The following is a 17,705-nucleotide window of genomic DNA, read 5'->3' as shown; positions in this document are numbered from 1 at the left end:
CCCTGACTACAAGTTTTGCTGATTTACCCCCCCCCCCCACCCATTACAAACTATATATCTATCTGCTCAGCTTCTCCTGCTCTTTAACATGCTGCCTGCAGATTACTTTGCATTTTCATTAAGTCAACTTTTCTTTAAAGGAAAATTGTACAAAGGGTGCTTTCTCATCTTTACATTGTGAATCCATTGTTAGTGCAATTCTAGGAGACAACTTTGACTGGAGCACATTTACTTTTTAAGATTTCTGGTCAGTTCTCTGCCAGTATACCCAAGTCACATTGTGTACACACGCTCCAGGCACAATCTGAATAAAACTACTTAGGCTACTTTCACAGTATTTTCCGGTATTGAGATACAATAAGGAACAGAAGTATTTGAACGCCCTGTGATTTTGCAAGTTCTCCCACTTAGAAATCATGGAGTGGTCTGAAATTCACATTGTAGGTGCATTCCAACTCAGAGACAGAATTTTTTATTTTTTTTTCCAGGAAATCACATTGTATGATTTTTTTAAAATGTATTTGTCTTGCACTGCTGAACATAAGTATTTGAACACCTGGGAAACAGCAAGAATGTTGGCCTCTCAAACACCTGTTACTATGCCATTAAAAAGTCCACCTTAATCTAACTTAGTATAACCTGTCTGAGCTCTTTAAAGACACCTGTCCACCCCACAGTCAGACGCCTACTACTACCATGGACAAGACCAAAGAGCTGTCAAAAGACACCGGAGACAAAATTGTGGACCTCCACAAGGCTGGAAAGGGCTACGGGGCAACTGACAAGCAGCTTGGTGAAAATCAACTGTTGGAGTAATTCTTAGAAAATGGAAGAGGCTAAAGAAGACTGTCAGTCTCCCTCGGACTGGGGCTCCATGCAAGATCTCACCTCGTGGGGTATCACTGATGATAAGAAAGGTGAGGAATCAGCCCAGACCTTGAAGGGAGGAGCTGGTCAATGACATGAAGAGAGCTGGGACCACAGTTTCAAAGGTCACTGTCGGTAGAACACTATGCCGTCATGTTTGCAAATCATGCATTGCATGGAAGGTTCCCCTGCTCAAGTCATCACATATCCAGGCCCGTCTGAAGTTTTCCAATGACCATCTGGATGATACAGAGGAGGCATGGGAGAAAGTCATGTGGTAAGAGGAGACCAAAGTAGAACTTTTTTGTCTAAATTTCACTTGTCATGTTTGGAGGAAAAAGAAGGATGAGTTGCATCCCAAGAACACTATCCCTACTGTGAAGCATGGGGGTGGTAACATCATGCTTTGGGGGTGCTTTTCTGCAAAGGGGACAGGACGACTGCACTGTATTAAGAAGAGGATGAATGGGGCCATTTATTGTGAGATTTTGAGCAACAACCTCCTTCCCCCAGTCAGAGCATTGAAGATGGGTCGTGGCTGGGTCTTCCAACATGACAACGACCTGAAGCACACAGCCAGGATAACCAAGGAGTGGCTCCGTAAGACGCAAATCAAGGTTCTGGAGTGGCCTAGCCAGTCTCCAGACCTAAATCCAATAGAACATCTTTGGAGAGAGCCAAAACTCTGTGTTGCGCAGCGACAGCCCCGAAACCTGACAGATCTAGAGGAGACCTGTGTGAAGGAGTGGGTCAAAATCCCTGTTGTAGTGTGTGGAAACCTGGTCAAGAACTACAGGAAACGTCTGTAATTGCAAACAAAGTCTTCTGTATCAAACATTAACACTGATTTTCTCAGTGCAATACAGTGCAAGACAAATACATTCTTTAAAAATCATACAATGAGATTTCCTGAATTTTATTTGTAATTCTCTCATAGTGGGAATGCACCTACAAATGTGAATTTCAGACCCCTCCATGATTTCTAAGTGAGAGAACTTGCAAAGTTGCAGGACGTTAAAATACTTCTGTTCCTCACTATGTCATAGGGTCTCAATACCAGAAAAAAACGCTTCCGTTATGTCCCCATTCATTGTCAATGGGGACAAAACGTAACTGAACAGAAAGGAATGCTCCAAAATGCATTCTGGTCTATTTGGTTGCGTTCTCTTACCGGAGAGCAAAGGTGGTTTTCTTTCCGTCATGGGATGCAGAACAAATCGGATCCGTCCCCATTGACTTGCATTGTGGGTCATGACGGATTGGCTCAGTTTTCTCTGACACAATAGATAACGGATCTGTCTCCCATTGACTTTCAGTGGAGTTCATGAGGGATCTGTCTTGGTTATGTTAAAGATAATACAACCAAATCTGTTCATAACGGATGCAGATGGTTGTATTATCAGTAATGGAAGCATTTTTGCTGAACACTGCCGGATCCAGTAAAAACGCTAGTGTGAAAGTAGCCTCACATAAAATACTTTTAAAATGTAGTTAGGAGAAAGTAAACTATAAAGGAAATGCTTCTTGCGTAAAGAAGAACTAGTGCTTTTAATTTAAATTTTAAAGGGGTGCCTGAAAGTTTGTGAAGCCTTCAGACGTTTCTATATATTTCTGTATGGATTTGACCTTAAACTACAACAGATTTTCACACAATTTCTAAAAGTAGATAAAGATAACCAGATCAAACAAATGATTTTAAAATATCAGACTTGGTCATTTATTTATTGAGGAAAATCATCCAATATCACATGTGAGCGGCAAAAGTATATGAATCTCTCCATCTGGTGTAACTGCATCTAAACATTTCCAGTAATTGTTGATTAGTCCTGCACATCGGCTTGGGGGAATTTTAGCCCATTCCTCCATACAAAAAAGGTTCAACTGTTATGCCGGTGGGTTTCCTCTCGCTGCTCGCTTCAGGTCACAACATTTCTATGGGATTAATTTAACTTGGCCATTCCAAAATGTTTGCTTTATTCTTCTTTAACCATTCATTTCATGCAGCGTAATACAGTACCAACTAAATAGATGAGATTTTCAACATATATACATGGTGCATATATTTTCCATGCAGAAATTGACCTGCAGTGCATATTTTCAGTACATAGACCAGAATTCAATTAATCTCTAATTAAAGGGGCTGTTTCACAAATATTAATTTAGTTTGTATGATCAAACATATGTTTTCTATCCTCAGTATCAGCCATCAATATTTTGTCACTTTTTTTTTCTTCTTCTTTACAAACATTCTGGTGCTTTTTTGGTTGGATATACCTGCACATGGGGGGGGGGGGGGATACTCATAGCATTTAGAATTTTGCAGGGGGGGGGGGGGATGCAGGAAACAAACCTCTGAACTTATCTATGCACAAATCTAATTTGAACTTTGATTTGGGCATAAAACAGACAGCTTAGGCTACTTTCACACCTGCGTTCGATCGGATCCGCTCATATTAATGCAGACGGTGGCTCCGTTCAGAACGGATCCGTCTGCATTATAACTTCGAAAAATTTTCTAAGTCTGAAAGTAGCCTGAGTGGATCCGTTCAGACTTTACATTGAAAGTCAATGGGGGACGGATCCGCTTGACGATTGAGCCATATGGTGTCATCTTCAAGCGGATCCGTCCCCATTGACTTAGATTGTAAGTCGGAACGGATCCGCTCGCCTCCGCACGGCCAGGCGGACACCCCAAAGCTGCTTGCAGCGTTCAGGTGTCCGCTCACTGAGCGGAGCGGAGGCTGAGCGCTGGCAGGTGGATGCATTCTCAGTGGATCCGCCTCTACTGAGAATGCATTAGGGCCGGACGGCTGCGTTCAGGGCCGCTTGTGAGCCCCTTCAAACGGAGCTCACGAGCGGACACCTGAACGCAGGTGTGAAAGGAGCCTTAGAAGATTGCTCAGGAGAGGCTCTGGAGAAGTTGCTGTGAGACGGCCAGTCTGAAGGAATTATCACAGAACAGCTTTCTGCAGCTGGCTACGTAGTGTGTATTATAGAAGCTGCTGAAGTCAAATGTTGCCAAACTGAATGTTATTTTTAGCTCCAAATATATGGTAATCTATAATAAAACAAAAAATTATATTTATGAAGGGGTACTATTTCTAATTATAGATACACAGAGATGTAAGGCCTTATTTTCCAGCAGTTGCTCTATACACCAATGTGTTGAATTACAAACAGTACCCCCTGAGCCGCATGTAAGGCATTTCATCCAGTCAACCAATACCCTGCCTTGTATGCATCATGACTGTGGTGTTATACTGAATGCTGTCAGATTTTAGGGTTTATCCAAACCTATAAAAATCCCCCCCTCCCCAATATGCTGGGCCCCCCCCACACTGAATATACTTACTTGGGTCTTCGCGATGCTAGGGAAACTCATTGTGTGCTAACGCCGCCCCCCCCCCCCCCCCCCCCCAACACCGGATGTTTTCATCCGCGAGCAGGTAAAAGCAGCAGCAGTGCAGGGATCGGGGCCTAGGAGCAGCAAGCCAGGCAAGTATAATCAGTGTGAGGGTCCCCGGCATATTGGATAACTCTTTAAGGTCCATTTACATGGTTTGATGAGCAGACATGGGGAAATTCATTAAACCCCGCACTGCAGAATCCTGTCTTCAAAAAGTAAAAAAAATATAAAATCGTACCTTTGCGACTTTTTGAGGTAATTCTTGCAAAAGTCTTTCGACTTTATACCACTCACTCCAGTTTTGAAAAGCTGTGGGCATGGTTAGCTTTGCTAATGAGTTTCACACAAGATTAATCACTGGGACTATTTTAAAATGTCACAAAAAAGTACCCAAAGCTCCTGCAGTAGAGGGGTGGTGTAGGAAACTGGACTAGTAATTCTAGCATGTCAAATTTACCAAACAACATGTGACATTTCATAAATTTGGCGCAATGTACACCAATGCAGACTCAGAGAAAATTACTTCAAAATATTCCCTTAGTGAAAAAATCCCCCCTAAAGTATTTAGTCCTTACTCACAACATGAGTTGTGAGTAATGATGTACAGGTACAGTACATCATTGTGGCTAAAGGGGTTAAAGGGGGCATGTCGCTAGGACCTCTGGGACCCACACCCATCTTTAGAATGGAGCCTGCAAAGTGAAGGAGGGCCCACCTGCGCAGCCGCCATCCATTTATTCCCATGGGGACGCTGAAAATGAATGGGAAGTGCAGCCACTGCTCCATTCACTTTTACGGGCTGACAGAAATAGTCTTGCCAGTGCTTGGCACTTGAAATCGCTTGTTATTAGTCACTTCAATACTGAGATATCGACACACATCGTGCACATATTTAATATTCATATTTTGGAACATTGGTGGTTTATGTAAGAAGTCTATTGACATTAACATTGATTTCTGCCAGTTAATAAGGCTAGATGGTGGGGGTCCGACCCCTGCTGATCAGCTGTTTGAAAAGGCACCGAAGCAGTATCGGAGTACAATGTAGAATGACTGTGCTTGGTATCACGCTCATCCCCATTCACTTCAATAGGGCTGAGACGCGCGTAGGCCATGTGACCGATGAAGGCGGTCACATGGCATAGGGAAAGCTGCGAAAAGGCTGTGGCACTACTGTGAGCGCCGCGGTCGTCTTTGCAGTTTGCACCTCCTTCAACCAAATGACGACTGACCACTTTAAAGGCGCTCAATGCTTGGATCAAAACAATAGCTGCACAGTTTTGGGGTTGTGCATAATACATTCTGACACTATACACTCAGTGCTAACTATCACCTTGATGAGTAGAATGGAAACAAAGTTGTCAATTAACTCATAAATTTCTAGGAGGAATAACAGAAGAACAGTGGCGTGCAGAAGCCTCTTCTCAGATGCTTGTTATCTGTACAGGGAATACAGGCATTTACTAAAAACCACATTTTGTAAAGAAAACGAACACCAGTCAATCCTGTATGACGTCACATGTAGAAATCGTCCGCACAGCCCTACATGGGAGGAAGAAGAAATGTCTGCTAGTCAGGCTTTCCGTTAAAGCTACATGGTGCTGTCCCTCCAGAGTAAGGAATGCCCTGAAGTGGGGCCCCTGAGTTTCATGTACCTATTTAAAGATCCAGTGTTAGGACACATTGCTGAAAAATGAGCTCATCTGTGGGGGTCCTGATGCTGGAATTTCCTCTGAACAGCCCTGAGCCTACAATCTATATTCTTCATTCTATAGGGTTTATTCCACCCACCGGTGTAGTGCAGCATAGACTCGTCATCAGAAGACTGTCAGGAAGCTTTCATGCCTTCTCATTTACTGGCTACAAACACCCACAATCTAGTAGTGAAATTGAAAACTGCTTCACCACCCCTTATCTGTATCGTCTTCATTTACAAGTAGAACCTATTTCTCTGGATAGAAACAGTAGAGAACAGTGAATCAATTCTAAAATGCAGAAATTTAACTAGAATTTTTTAAAAAAGGCCTGGGCGAGAGAGAAGGGAACGGTTGGGCCCATCAGGAACCTGTCCATCAGTTTCCTGACTTACCCTATATACGCATTTACTTTAAAGGGGTTATCCGACGTCTAAATGCCCAAGCCTCTCATATACATTATACTTACCTGCACCCCAATACCCACGTCACGCTGAATCCCTGCATGGCCGCCATTGCATCTCCCCGCCACTTGGATCAAAACATCCAGCGACGGGGCTGCAGTCAATAACAGGCCCCGACGGTGACCAACCGTCACGGCGGGCGTGCACTCCAAATAACAGATAACGCACCAACCAGGCTCTGGATGAGAGACAGGGGAAGGGTCACCTCCTAGCTAATCCCTGACCTCTTTCCCTGCACTGCTCAGCCCACATACAGACCTTGAAGGTAGGTGTGATATGTCCTCCAGCCTGGGCTGACAAAACCCTGAATTCCCTGAGATGGTGAAGTGGGGAAATAGGAGCAGCCTGCGCGCACAGAACCTGGATGGGACAGATGACACAAAACAATCAAACTAGAAATGACACTTATCTTCCAGAGCAGGAACAGACAGCCAACCTTCCCTCCTAGCTTCTCAGACCACAATGATTAGTATAATCCGCTCAGATCACTTGGCTGGAGTGCCATTTAAACTAATGACTCCACCCAGTGCACCTGATGAGAGGCGGATCCAGCACGGCACCAAAACAAACACTAACTTCGTGCCGCTATCCGCAGTTAAGTATAATGTATATGATGGGCCCGGAACAGAGGGACCTGAACCAAGTGAGTAAAGTTTTATTCTTTGTTTTATAATCCTGGCTGCTCTCCTGAAAAGCAGGGAATGGCCTCAAGGAAAATCCGCCACCTCAAAAAACTGACCAAAGCATTGCTGCCGGAATCGCGGAGGGTCATAAGCCGAAAAAGGTGGCGGAAGTCAGTTTACACTGTGTGTTCTTTCTGCGGTGTGAATGACATTGTGGACATCTCAGCCACTTTGCTGGTACTGTAAAAGCTGCAGATTTTCCGCTGTGGAGAAGGCGCAGCCTTTACACTACACATGGACATACCCCAAAGGAAAATTCAGACGTGGCAGATTTCCATGTACATTTTTCTCTTCATATATCTCCTCTTGGAATATAGCATTCTGGAGTGCTGCTCCCATATTCTGCACTGCCTAACATTTCAGCCTGTAACATATATACGTAACAAGGAACAGTTCTCTTTAACACGCAGTGAAATGCAGTAAATGTGGCATGCACACAACTCCTAGGGTTGGACGGCCCTGGAAGCGGAGTCTGCCCCTCCTCCACCACACACACACAGTACGCTTCCCTATCCCTTTGAAAAGCACACTGAACTTTCCCTGATCCTGGCCTCAAATGCCTTCTGTACAGAGAAGAGTCAGTGAACCAGAATGAACCGCATGCACTGAAACCAATGCTACACGGGAGCCACCGCTGCACTGGGAGGCTCTATGGAGGACTGGGGGTCAGTCTCTACCAACCACTGAACATGTGCCAGCTCGTGGTTGCATGCCTCCAGCCATAGATTTTACATGCACATATGTGGAAGCTGTGTTCACCATTACGCAGAACATTTAGAACAGCAGCGTGTTATTTCTGTCATCAGACAGAAGCGAATAATGACCATTTCCGTAACGCAATACTAAGAAAATAGCTCGTGTCATGTACAATGCCCACGTGGGAAAGATCACCAACAGTTAACAAAACCCCCCATTACCAGTCCAGTCACCCATCTTGGTCACCCGATGAGTAAGCGCCGTGACTCATTTTTCAGCCGCTCATCGGTGAATCATATTCCCTTTGTGTAAAGATGGCTGGTGAAATTTGTGTGCAAGACTTTTGTATATTAAAAAAAAAACACAAAAAAAAAAAAAACACATACAGCTTGAAGACGTCCTGGAGAATGGAGTCAGTGTGGAGGATAGTGTAAAGTAGCATAAATAGTAATTCCCTGCTATCTTCTCATCAGAAGAGGGATCACAGGCTGGTGGGAATCTCCATTTCAGCCTTCCACAGCAGTCTGTATCCTTCATGTGGAGCAGTAGTCGCAGAAGGTGGAGGCATGCTACAGTCACATTGTCTATATGCCGAGATCCCACTGTTATTAAAGGGATTAGCAACACCATGAGCTGTGACAAACCATAGAGAGCCCAGAAAACCCCTTCACCAAATAGCATTAATCACGTAGAGAAAGTTAATACCAGGCACTCACTAATGTATTGTGATTCTCCATATTGCCTCCTTTGCTGGCTGGATTCATTTCTGCATCACATTATACACTGCTGGTTGTCATGGTGACGGCCACTTGCAATCCAGGAACAGTGGTCGTGCTTGCACTCCAAAGGAGAAAGCACGACCACTGCTGATGGATTGCAGGGGTGGTCGTAACCATGGAAATGAGCAGTGTATAATATGATGGAAAAATGAAGGAAGCCAGCAAAGGAGGCAATATGGAGAATCACAATATGTTAGTAAGTGCCTTGTATTAACTTTGTCTACATGAAGAATGCCATTTACTGAAGAGAGACAACCCCTTTAAGGCTGCACTCACTTGGCCATTTGCAGTCTGTGAAATGGTCACATTTCCCAGACCACCTCACTGCATCATAGTGATCTGCAAGTTCTACTGTACTGGACAGGCTGGAACTCACAGCATCCCAGATCACTAGAATACAGTGAGTTCGGCTAACATTAGCCATGACTGGTTCAGAAAATGTGACCATCGCATGGACAACACACAGCCTTTTGGACACAGACTAAGAACGTGTACTCTGCTTGCTTAGAGCTTTCCCAAAAAGTGGGCAAAGCAGGAAAGGAGTGAGTGCAGCGGCTCTATACCAGCTCATCTGGCGGTGTAGATCCCCATGCTGGCGCTTGGACCTGCACAGATGCCACTATTATTAGTAGGTGCATGCCTCAATAACTGAGGCACATCTGAAGTCACGGGGGCACAGATTAAGACCTGCATCTAAGGGTACTTTCACACTAGCATTTTTCATTTCCGGCATTTTTCATTTCCGGCATACTGGAAATTAACTGATCAGGCATATCCTCATGCATTCTGAATGGAGAGCTATCCGTTCAGGATGCATCAGGATGTCTTCAGTTCAGTCTTTTTGACTTTTCAGGACGGAGATAATATCGCGGGCATGCTTCGGTTTTATCTCCGTCCAAAATTCCGGAACACTTGCCGGAATGCCAGATCCGGCATTTTTTTTTCCATAGGAATGTATTAGTGCCGGATCTGGCATTTAAAATAACGCAATGCCTGATCAGTCCTTCTGATGTGAAAAAAATAAAACGATGGATCCGTTTTTCTGGATGACACTGGAAAGACGGTTCTGGCATTTCAAAGCATTTGTCATAAGGTTCAGGATCCTGATCAGTCTTACAAATGCCATATGTTTTGACGGATCCGGCAGGCAGTTCCGGTGCCACAAGTGTGAAAATACCCTAATATGCCGCTATGTAGGGATCGACCGATTATCGGATTTACCAATATTATCGGCCGATATTCAGGATTTTGAACGCTATCGGCATTTATTTTGCCGATATTCCGTATGGGGAACACAGATCGCGCTGCTGACAGCACTCTCCGTGTTCCCCTTAGCAGCACAGGGGAGAAGGAAGCAGTGTCTCCTCCCCCTGTGCTGCTGCCGCCAATGAAAGGACAGGGGACAAGAGGAGGGGAGGAGCTATGGCCACTGCGCCACCAATGAAGAGGAATCTCTCATTTATTCATATACAGGAGGCGGGAGCTGGCTGCAGAATGACATAGCCGGCTCCCGACCTCTATGAGCGGTAGCTGCGATCTGCGGTAATTAACCCCTCAGGTGCCGCGGATCGCAGCTACCGCTCATAGAGGTCGGGAGCCGGCTATGTGATTCTGCAGCCAGCTCCCGCCTCCTGTATATGAATAAATGAGAGATTAAGCTTCATTGGTGGCGCAGTGCGCCCCCCCTCCCCCCCAGTATTAAGCATTGGTGGCGCAGTGCGCCTCCCCCCCCCCCCCAAGCCCCCCCAGTATTAAGCATTGGTGGCGCAGTGCGCCCCCCCACCCCAGTATTAAAAACATTGGTGGCGCAGTGCTCCCCTCCACAGGATCCCCTCTTCCCTGCTCCTCCGATCGGAGCCCCAGCAGTGTAATGCTGGGGCTCCGATCGGTTACCATGGCAGCCAGGACGCCATTGAAGCCCTGGCTGCCATGGTAAGCTCCATGCTGCTGTGTGCACAAAGCACAGAGCAGCAGGGACAGTGTGAGCTCCTATTCACCATGATAGGGTGAATAGGACAAGGGTTCTAGTCCCTAAGGGGGCTAAAAGTTAGTAAAAAAAAAAAGTTACAAAAATAAAAACACCAAAATATTAAGTATAAATGAAAAAAAGATTTACAAAAAAAAAATAAAAAATACACATTAACAATAAACTTTCAAAAATGAAAATTCCCAGAATATCTGTATAAATGATCGGCTATCGGCCTGAAAGTTCACAAATTATCGGTATCGGCCCTAAAAAAAAAAACAATATCGGTCGATCCCTACAGCTGTTTTGTTCATTGTTTTTTTAATCAACCTGACAATCCCTCCAGGACATCTCCAGCAATTATCAATCAGAAAGCAGAGACGGCTCACGCGACTTCAATGTTTCACTATCATGAAGACAGTAGACAAATACTGAAGGCATTCAAGAGTTGTGGTGACACCACAATTTTACCCCAAATCCCAAGCAACTGTGTCCTTGTGGAACCCTAACCTAACCTGGCCATGCCCACACATAGACAGCCAAACAATATCCCCTAGCCTCCCCATAATCATATACGCTCATGTCCTGCCAGAGGACAACTGATAGGCTGCAGGGTCCACATCATTAAAGCAGATCTGTCGGCTTAAAAGGTTTTATTCTCAGGATAGGTCATCAGTATCTGATTGGTGGGGGTCCGACGCCAAGGACCCCAACAGATCAGCTGTTTGAGAAGGCATCGGCACTCCTGTGAGCACCGCAGACTTCTCTGTGCTTACCAAGCAAAGCGCTACACATTGTATAGCGGTTGTGCTTGGTGTAGCAGTCATCCCCGTAAAAGTGAATGAGGCTGAGCACGTTACCAAGCACAGGCGGTATACAATGTGCGGTGTTGTGCTTGATAAGCTGCGAGGAGGCGGAGGTGCTCACAGGAGTGCTCGTGCCTTCTCAAACAGCTGATCTGCAGGGATCCTGGGTGTCAGACCCCCACCGATTAGATACTGATGACCTATCCTGAGAATATCTGGAAAAGACCCTTTAACATGCTTTCCTATGTAAGACCGGCATATTACAAAATGTTTTACCTTTTGCTAACAGGGGTGCTGAAAATACTCTGGTTTCAGACGCCCCTGTGGTCAGTGACTGCCAGGCTGCTGTATATACAGGTCCTTCTAAAAAAAATTAGCATATTGTGATAAAGTTCATTATTTTCTGTAATGTACTGATAAACATTAGACTTTCATATATTTTAGATTCATTACACACCAACTGAAGTAGTTCAAGTATTGTTTTAATATTGATGATTTTGGCATACAGCTCATGAAAACCCAAAATTCCTATCTAAAAAAATTAGCATATCATGAAAAGGTTCTCTAAACGAGCTATTAACCTAATCATCTGAATCAACTAATTAACTCTAAACACCTGCAAAAGATTCCAGAGGCTTTTAAAAACTCCCAGCCTGGTTCATTACTCAAAACCGCAATCATGGGTAAGACTGCCGACCTGACTGCTGTCCAGAAGGCCATCATTGACACCCTCAAGCAAGAGGGTAAGACACAGAAAGAAATTTCTGAACGAATAGGCTGTTCCCAGAGTGCTGTATCAAGGCACCTCAGTGGTAAGTCTGTGGGAAGGAAAAAGTGTGGCAGAAAACGCTGCACAACGAGAAGAGGTGACCGGACCCCAAGGAAGATTGTGGAGAAGGACAGATTCCAGACCTTGGGGGACCTGCGGAAGCAGTGGACTGAGTCTGCAGTAGAAACATCCAGAGCCACCGTGTACAGACGTGTGCAGGAAATGGGCTACAGGTGCCGCATTCCCCAGGTCAAGCCACTTTTGAACCAGAAACAGCGGCAGAAGCGCCTGACCTGGGCTACAGAGAAGCAGCACTGGACTGTTGCATGTCATTCGGAAATCAAGGTGCCAGAGTCTGGAGGAAGACTGGGGAGAGGGAAATGCCAAAATGCCTGAAGTCCAGTGTCAAGTACCCACAGTCAGTGATGGTCTGGGGTGCCATGTCAGCTGCTGGTGTTGGTCCACTGTGTTTTATCAAGGGCAGGGTCAATGCAGCTAGCTATCAGGAGATTTTGGAGCACTTTATGCTTCCATCTGCTGAAAAGCTTTAGGGAGATGAAGATTTCATTTTTCCGCACGACCTGGCACCTGCTCACAGTGCCAAAACCACTGGTAAATGGTTTACTGACCATGGTATTACTGTGCTCAATTGGCCTGCCAACTCTCCTGACCTGAACCCTATAGAGAATCTGTGGGATATTGGGAAGAGAAAGTTGAGAGACGCAAGACCCAACACTCTGGATAAGCTTAAGGCCGCTATCGAAGCATCCTGGGCCTCCATAACACCTCAGCAGTGCCACAGGCTGATTGCCTCCATGCCACGCCGCATTGAAGCAGTCATTTCTGCAAAAGGATTCCCCACCAAGTATTGAGTGCATAACTGAACAGAATTATTTGAAGGTTGACTTTTTTTGTATTAAAAACACTTTTCTTTTATTGGTCGGATGAAATGTGCTAATTTTTTTAGATAGGAAATTTGGGTTTTCATGAGCTGTATGCCAAAATCATCAATATTAAAACAATAAAAGGCTTGAACTACTTCAGTTGGTGTGTAATGAATCTAAAATATATGAAAGTCTAACGTTTATCAGTACATTACAGAAAATAATGAACTTTATCACAATATGCTAATTTTTTTAGAAGGACCTGTACAGTGTAAGCCTACACACAGCCTGCCAGTCACCATGGAGAGAGGCAGGGGGCGCTGTCCTCATGATCACACCGGACTATGGCCGCTATATACCTTTGTCGCTTTTATTAGCCAAGTGGCTACTAGAAATACAGACCTGTATCTGTTATATATACGGTATTGGAAGCTTTAGCTGCACTTAGGCACTTCCTACCCTCAGACTTAGGGCTCATGCACACGACCATTGTTGTTTTGCGGTCCGTTTTTCACAAATCCGTTGTTCTGTATCGGGGGGGGGGGGGGGGGGTTTCTGATTTAAGTCCTTTTCCATTCCATTATTGCACAAACAATATCCGTATGGTTTCCGCATTTGATCTGTTTTTTTGCAGTTCGGAAACGTAAACAGTAACCTATTAATCACTAAACACATAAGCAATATGGGCTGGGAATAGCATTTCTACAGTATGGATCTGGAAAATACGGATGTGTTCCGTACTTTTTGCGGTTCCACTGACTTGAATGGGGCCTCGGACCATGATCTGCGGACAATAATAGGACATGCACAACTTTTTTGCGGAACGGAAACACAGAAACAGAATGCACATCGAGTACCTTCCGTTGTTTTTGCGGACCCATTGAAATGAATGGTTCCGCTCACACAAAAAAACAAAAAAAAAAAAAAAACAACGGAAGCGGAAAGAAAATACGTTCATGAGCATGAGCCCTTAGAGAGGACCTGTCACCTCTCCTGACATGTCTGTGTTAAATTGTATTCCCGATGCTATAACAATCCTGGAGCAGCTTCTCATAAAGTTGTTGCTACTAGAAGTTATGAATCTGCAACTGGGGTTTACATTTGGGTGATTGGACAGTCTCAGACTGTGCAGGGACACCACCTTTTCCAAATGGTAACACCAAGTTGGAAATTTCATTCCTAACCTTCTAGTAGGAATAATTGAGGAACGGCACAACAGATTTATAAGAATAGATGCTCTGGAATTGTTATGACATATGGAATGCAAGTAGTTACTAAACCAGATATGCCAGGAGAGGTGACAGCTCCTCTTGCAGGCAGTCCTGAAGCCATATCACTGCTGGGGTTTGGGAATATTAAGGTTTTAGTGATCACGCCTTTGTCACCCAAGCCAAGGTCCTGATGGTCAGACTTAGTATATTCACAGCGCTGGATGTTGTAGTTAACACTTCCATATCCACAGAGCTGCAGCCACCATGTCCTTGTCTGCAGAGCACACCAAAAACAACGTACAGATGTGGGTGATGTGGGCTAGGACTACCCAGCGAAGATTGGTGTAACTGACTCCCACCAGGGAATCGGCCACCCCTGACTTGCCGTGCTGAAGGCTGCACACATGATATGGGAGCCAGCCCAACCTAAAGGGTACTTTCACACTAGCGTTATTCTTTTCCGGTATAGAGTTCCGTCCTAGGGGCTCAATACCGGAAATGAACTGATCAGTTTTATCCTCATGCATTCTGAATGGAGAGTAATCCGTTCAGGATGCATCTGGATGTCTTCAGTTCAGTCACTGAATGGCGTTTTGGATGGAGGAAATACCGCAGCATATTGCGGTATTATTTCCGTCCAAAATCCCGAATTGAAATGTATTAGTGCCGCATCCACCATTAAAAATACCGCAATGCAAAAATTTGAAAAAAAATTATATAAACTGATCCGTTTCTTCAGATGACATCCAGAGAGACGGTTTCATTCTTGCAATGCATTTGTAAGACTGATCCGGATCCGTCTACAAATGCTGTCCATTTGCATGCAGATTTCCTGATCACTCTGCCGCAAGTGTGAAATTAGCCTTAGTCCTAGACGAGCAGTAGCTGCACCATAGGACCTTCTATGTCAGGAGGAGAAACTGTCAACATTCGTAATGCTGACTGATCCTACCAGAAGGGAGAGATTAGAGTGTTCAGCATGATGGGACAGACATCATCGGAGCTGAAGGACCTCAGGTGATGGTTTGAAGAACCGGTTTGCTGCTCACTACCTGTACACAACACTCCCCATGTCACAATCTACACGTCACACCAAGGCTGCACAGTCCTTACATGACCCTAACATAAGAACACAAAAATACCGTCCACTGCAGCCCACCAAGCTCCCACCTCCATCTACAACTGCTGGGACCACTCCAGCCATGTAGACCCCAGTACAAGCCAATGATCGAGGACTGGAACATACATACTAATACAAGGCAGGCGGTGGAGGTCAATCTGTCAAACCGGTCTCAGACTTTGGTGTCGACAGCAACCAATCAGAACCTGTGGTTCATTTTCCTAAAAAACAAGTAAATGGCAGCAACGTTCTGATTGATCAGTTTCGATAACTTTTAGATGAACATCAGTGCTTCCAAGTATTGCAAGGCCACATGACCAGTGGCTCGCTGTCAGCTGCGATCAGTCAGCCTTGACCACAGACAACACCAGTCTGATTGTAAGACAATGATCCTTTTAATGTCCTGTCCAGCTGGATGCCAGGCAGAGCATCCAGCACTTAAAGGGGTTGTGTCACTTTAGCAATTAGCATTTATCATGTAGCGAAAGTTAATACAAGGCACTTACTAATGTATTGTTAACCATATTGCCTCCTTTGCTGGCTGGATTCATTTTTCCATCACATTATACACTGTTCGTTTCCATGGTTACGACCACCCTGCAATCCATCAGTGGTGGTCATGGTTGCACACTATAGGAAAAAGCACCAGCCTATGTGAGCTCCTGGGCACCAGAGTCTCCAGTGCTTTTTCCTATATTGTGCACCGCTGATGGATTGCAGGGTGGTCTGTAACCATGGAAACGAGCAGTGTATAATGTGATGGAAAAATGAATCAGGCCAGCAAAGGAGGCAATATGGATAATAGCTATACACTAGTAAGTGCCTTGTATTAACTGGTCTACATAATAAATGCCACCTGCTGAAGTGAGACAACCATATAATGAAGCTCTGCAGAGCTTTACCTGCGGTTCCGATTTCCATTCATGGAGGTCAGTGTCCTGCTGTCCTGAATTTGAGGATCCCAATGTGGGTTGGCGTAAACTGCCGGCAGATCCTTTATCCGCTGCACTTGTTGCTGGTTTCTTGTTCTGCTGATAATACTTGGGCACCGCTGCCCGATACACCCCACGTCTTGGAATGGCACTCCTGTTTTAATAGACAGGCACTGGAAAAGCTACTTGCTGATTGGCTGCACAGTGTATCCTGGCATACAGCTCTCTCCTTTGATTGGCTACCAGAGTGCAGAGTTGTCACCTGTCAGACTTGTGTCCACAGGTAAAAGGGAGCAGTGGCAGGCTGCGGAGAGGGAGTGCTGAGAAGCAGGTCTAGCAGCTTACTGGCCGTTGCCTTAGAGATGGCTGAGTCACCTCTTGGTCCTCATCTCTGTCACAGCTGGTCTGTGTGTGATACGGTGGCCGCTGATTGGCTGTCCTCAACTGCCGCCCCCGGCTCTTCACTCTTGCACCCCCTCTCCCTATTGGTAGTTCACTTTACCTGTCCTCTACTCCGAACAAGCAGTGGCAATGAGGTGGTGAGTCAGGATGAGAGGCGAGCTGTGATTGGCTGGCATCCCCCACCACCACCTGAGCGGAGTGAGGACAGCCCGGCTGTGATTGGTCGTCAGTGGTCCACTAGTGAAGACCGAGTGATGAGAGCTCACCAGCGGTTGCCTATGGACCAGCTCAACTTCCACGTCAGCCCTCCTTATTCTCTGCTCACTCGGTGATGGAGCAGTGGCCGCCGGCAGCGCCTGGTCCTCCAGCTTCCTTCACTAATGAGGAGGAGATAGACGGCTCCCTCCTCCAACCCCTCCCCTAGAGGCCGGACATAACGTCAACAAGCGCTCCACTGCCAGGAAGACTGTCCTAGCGGTAATACAGCGCGCCGCGCACGTCACTTCCGGATACAGAATGTTTGTACGTCAGGGTCACGCGGATGCTGGAACACAGGGACCAGCACATGCCGCCTACGCTGCGCTGGCGTGCGCGCCCACACAGATACTACAAATGCGCATGCGTGACTTAGTCTGTGAGACAGTCTTGTGCTGCTGGTCGGTGCTTTATGGAACATGTAGAGCCGCAGTAGTCAGGGTTATGGCACAGTATTTTATGAGCAGTAGACTTTGAGACACAGTTAATAACTTCTGTTTAGAAAAAGAAGGTACTTTCACCTTCAGAACCAAAAGCCACTTTTTACACACGACTTGTGACAGATTTTGTCGCAAGTAGTGTTTCTACGCCCCCTCAGAAAACAAGTGGCGAGAGTGGGGCCAGGGCGCTCGGTGAATGTATCTTTGTTAGCGCTAAAACCATCAGCGCCATTCTCCAATTAGCTGCAAAAAAAAAGGGGGTCAGTCAGCACATCCCAATGTGCATGTGCACGCTGCCATGGTTAGAAACATACAGGAAAAATAGACACTG

At 45.6% G+C, this 17,705-nt stretch overlaps 1 protein-coding gene across 2 annotated transcripts in view; it reads right to left on the bottom strand.

Annotated features, from left to right (window-relative positions):
- The window catches only part of LOC122932951 (protein argonaute-3), a 142,156-nt gene extending 125,006 nt beyond the window's left edge, over positions 1-17,150 (bottom strand). For both annotated transcript variants that reach the window (XM_044287642.1, XM_044287643.1), the window contains exon 1: positions 16,248-17,150. In XM_044287642.1, the coding sequence (XP_044143577.1) occupies positions 16,248-16,266 (19 nt within the window). In that variant the 5' untranslated portion in view covers positions 16,267-17,150. The remainder of the gene's footprint in view (positions 1-16,247) is intronic.
- Between the last annotated feature and the right edge of the window lie 555 nt (positions 17,151-17,705).

Source organism: Bufo gargarizans, chromosome 3 (assembly GCF_014858855.1).
Source record: "Bufo gargarizans isolate SCDJY-AF-19 chromosome 3, ASM1485885v1, whole genome shotgun sequence".
Taxonomy (NCBI): domain Eukaryota; kingdom Metazoa; phylum Chordata; class Amphibia; order Anura; family Bufonidae; genus Bufo; species Bufo gargarizans.
This window is presented reverse-complemented; position numbering and strand designations above follow the sequence as displayed.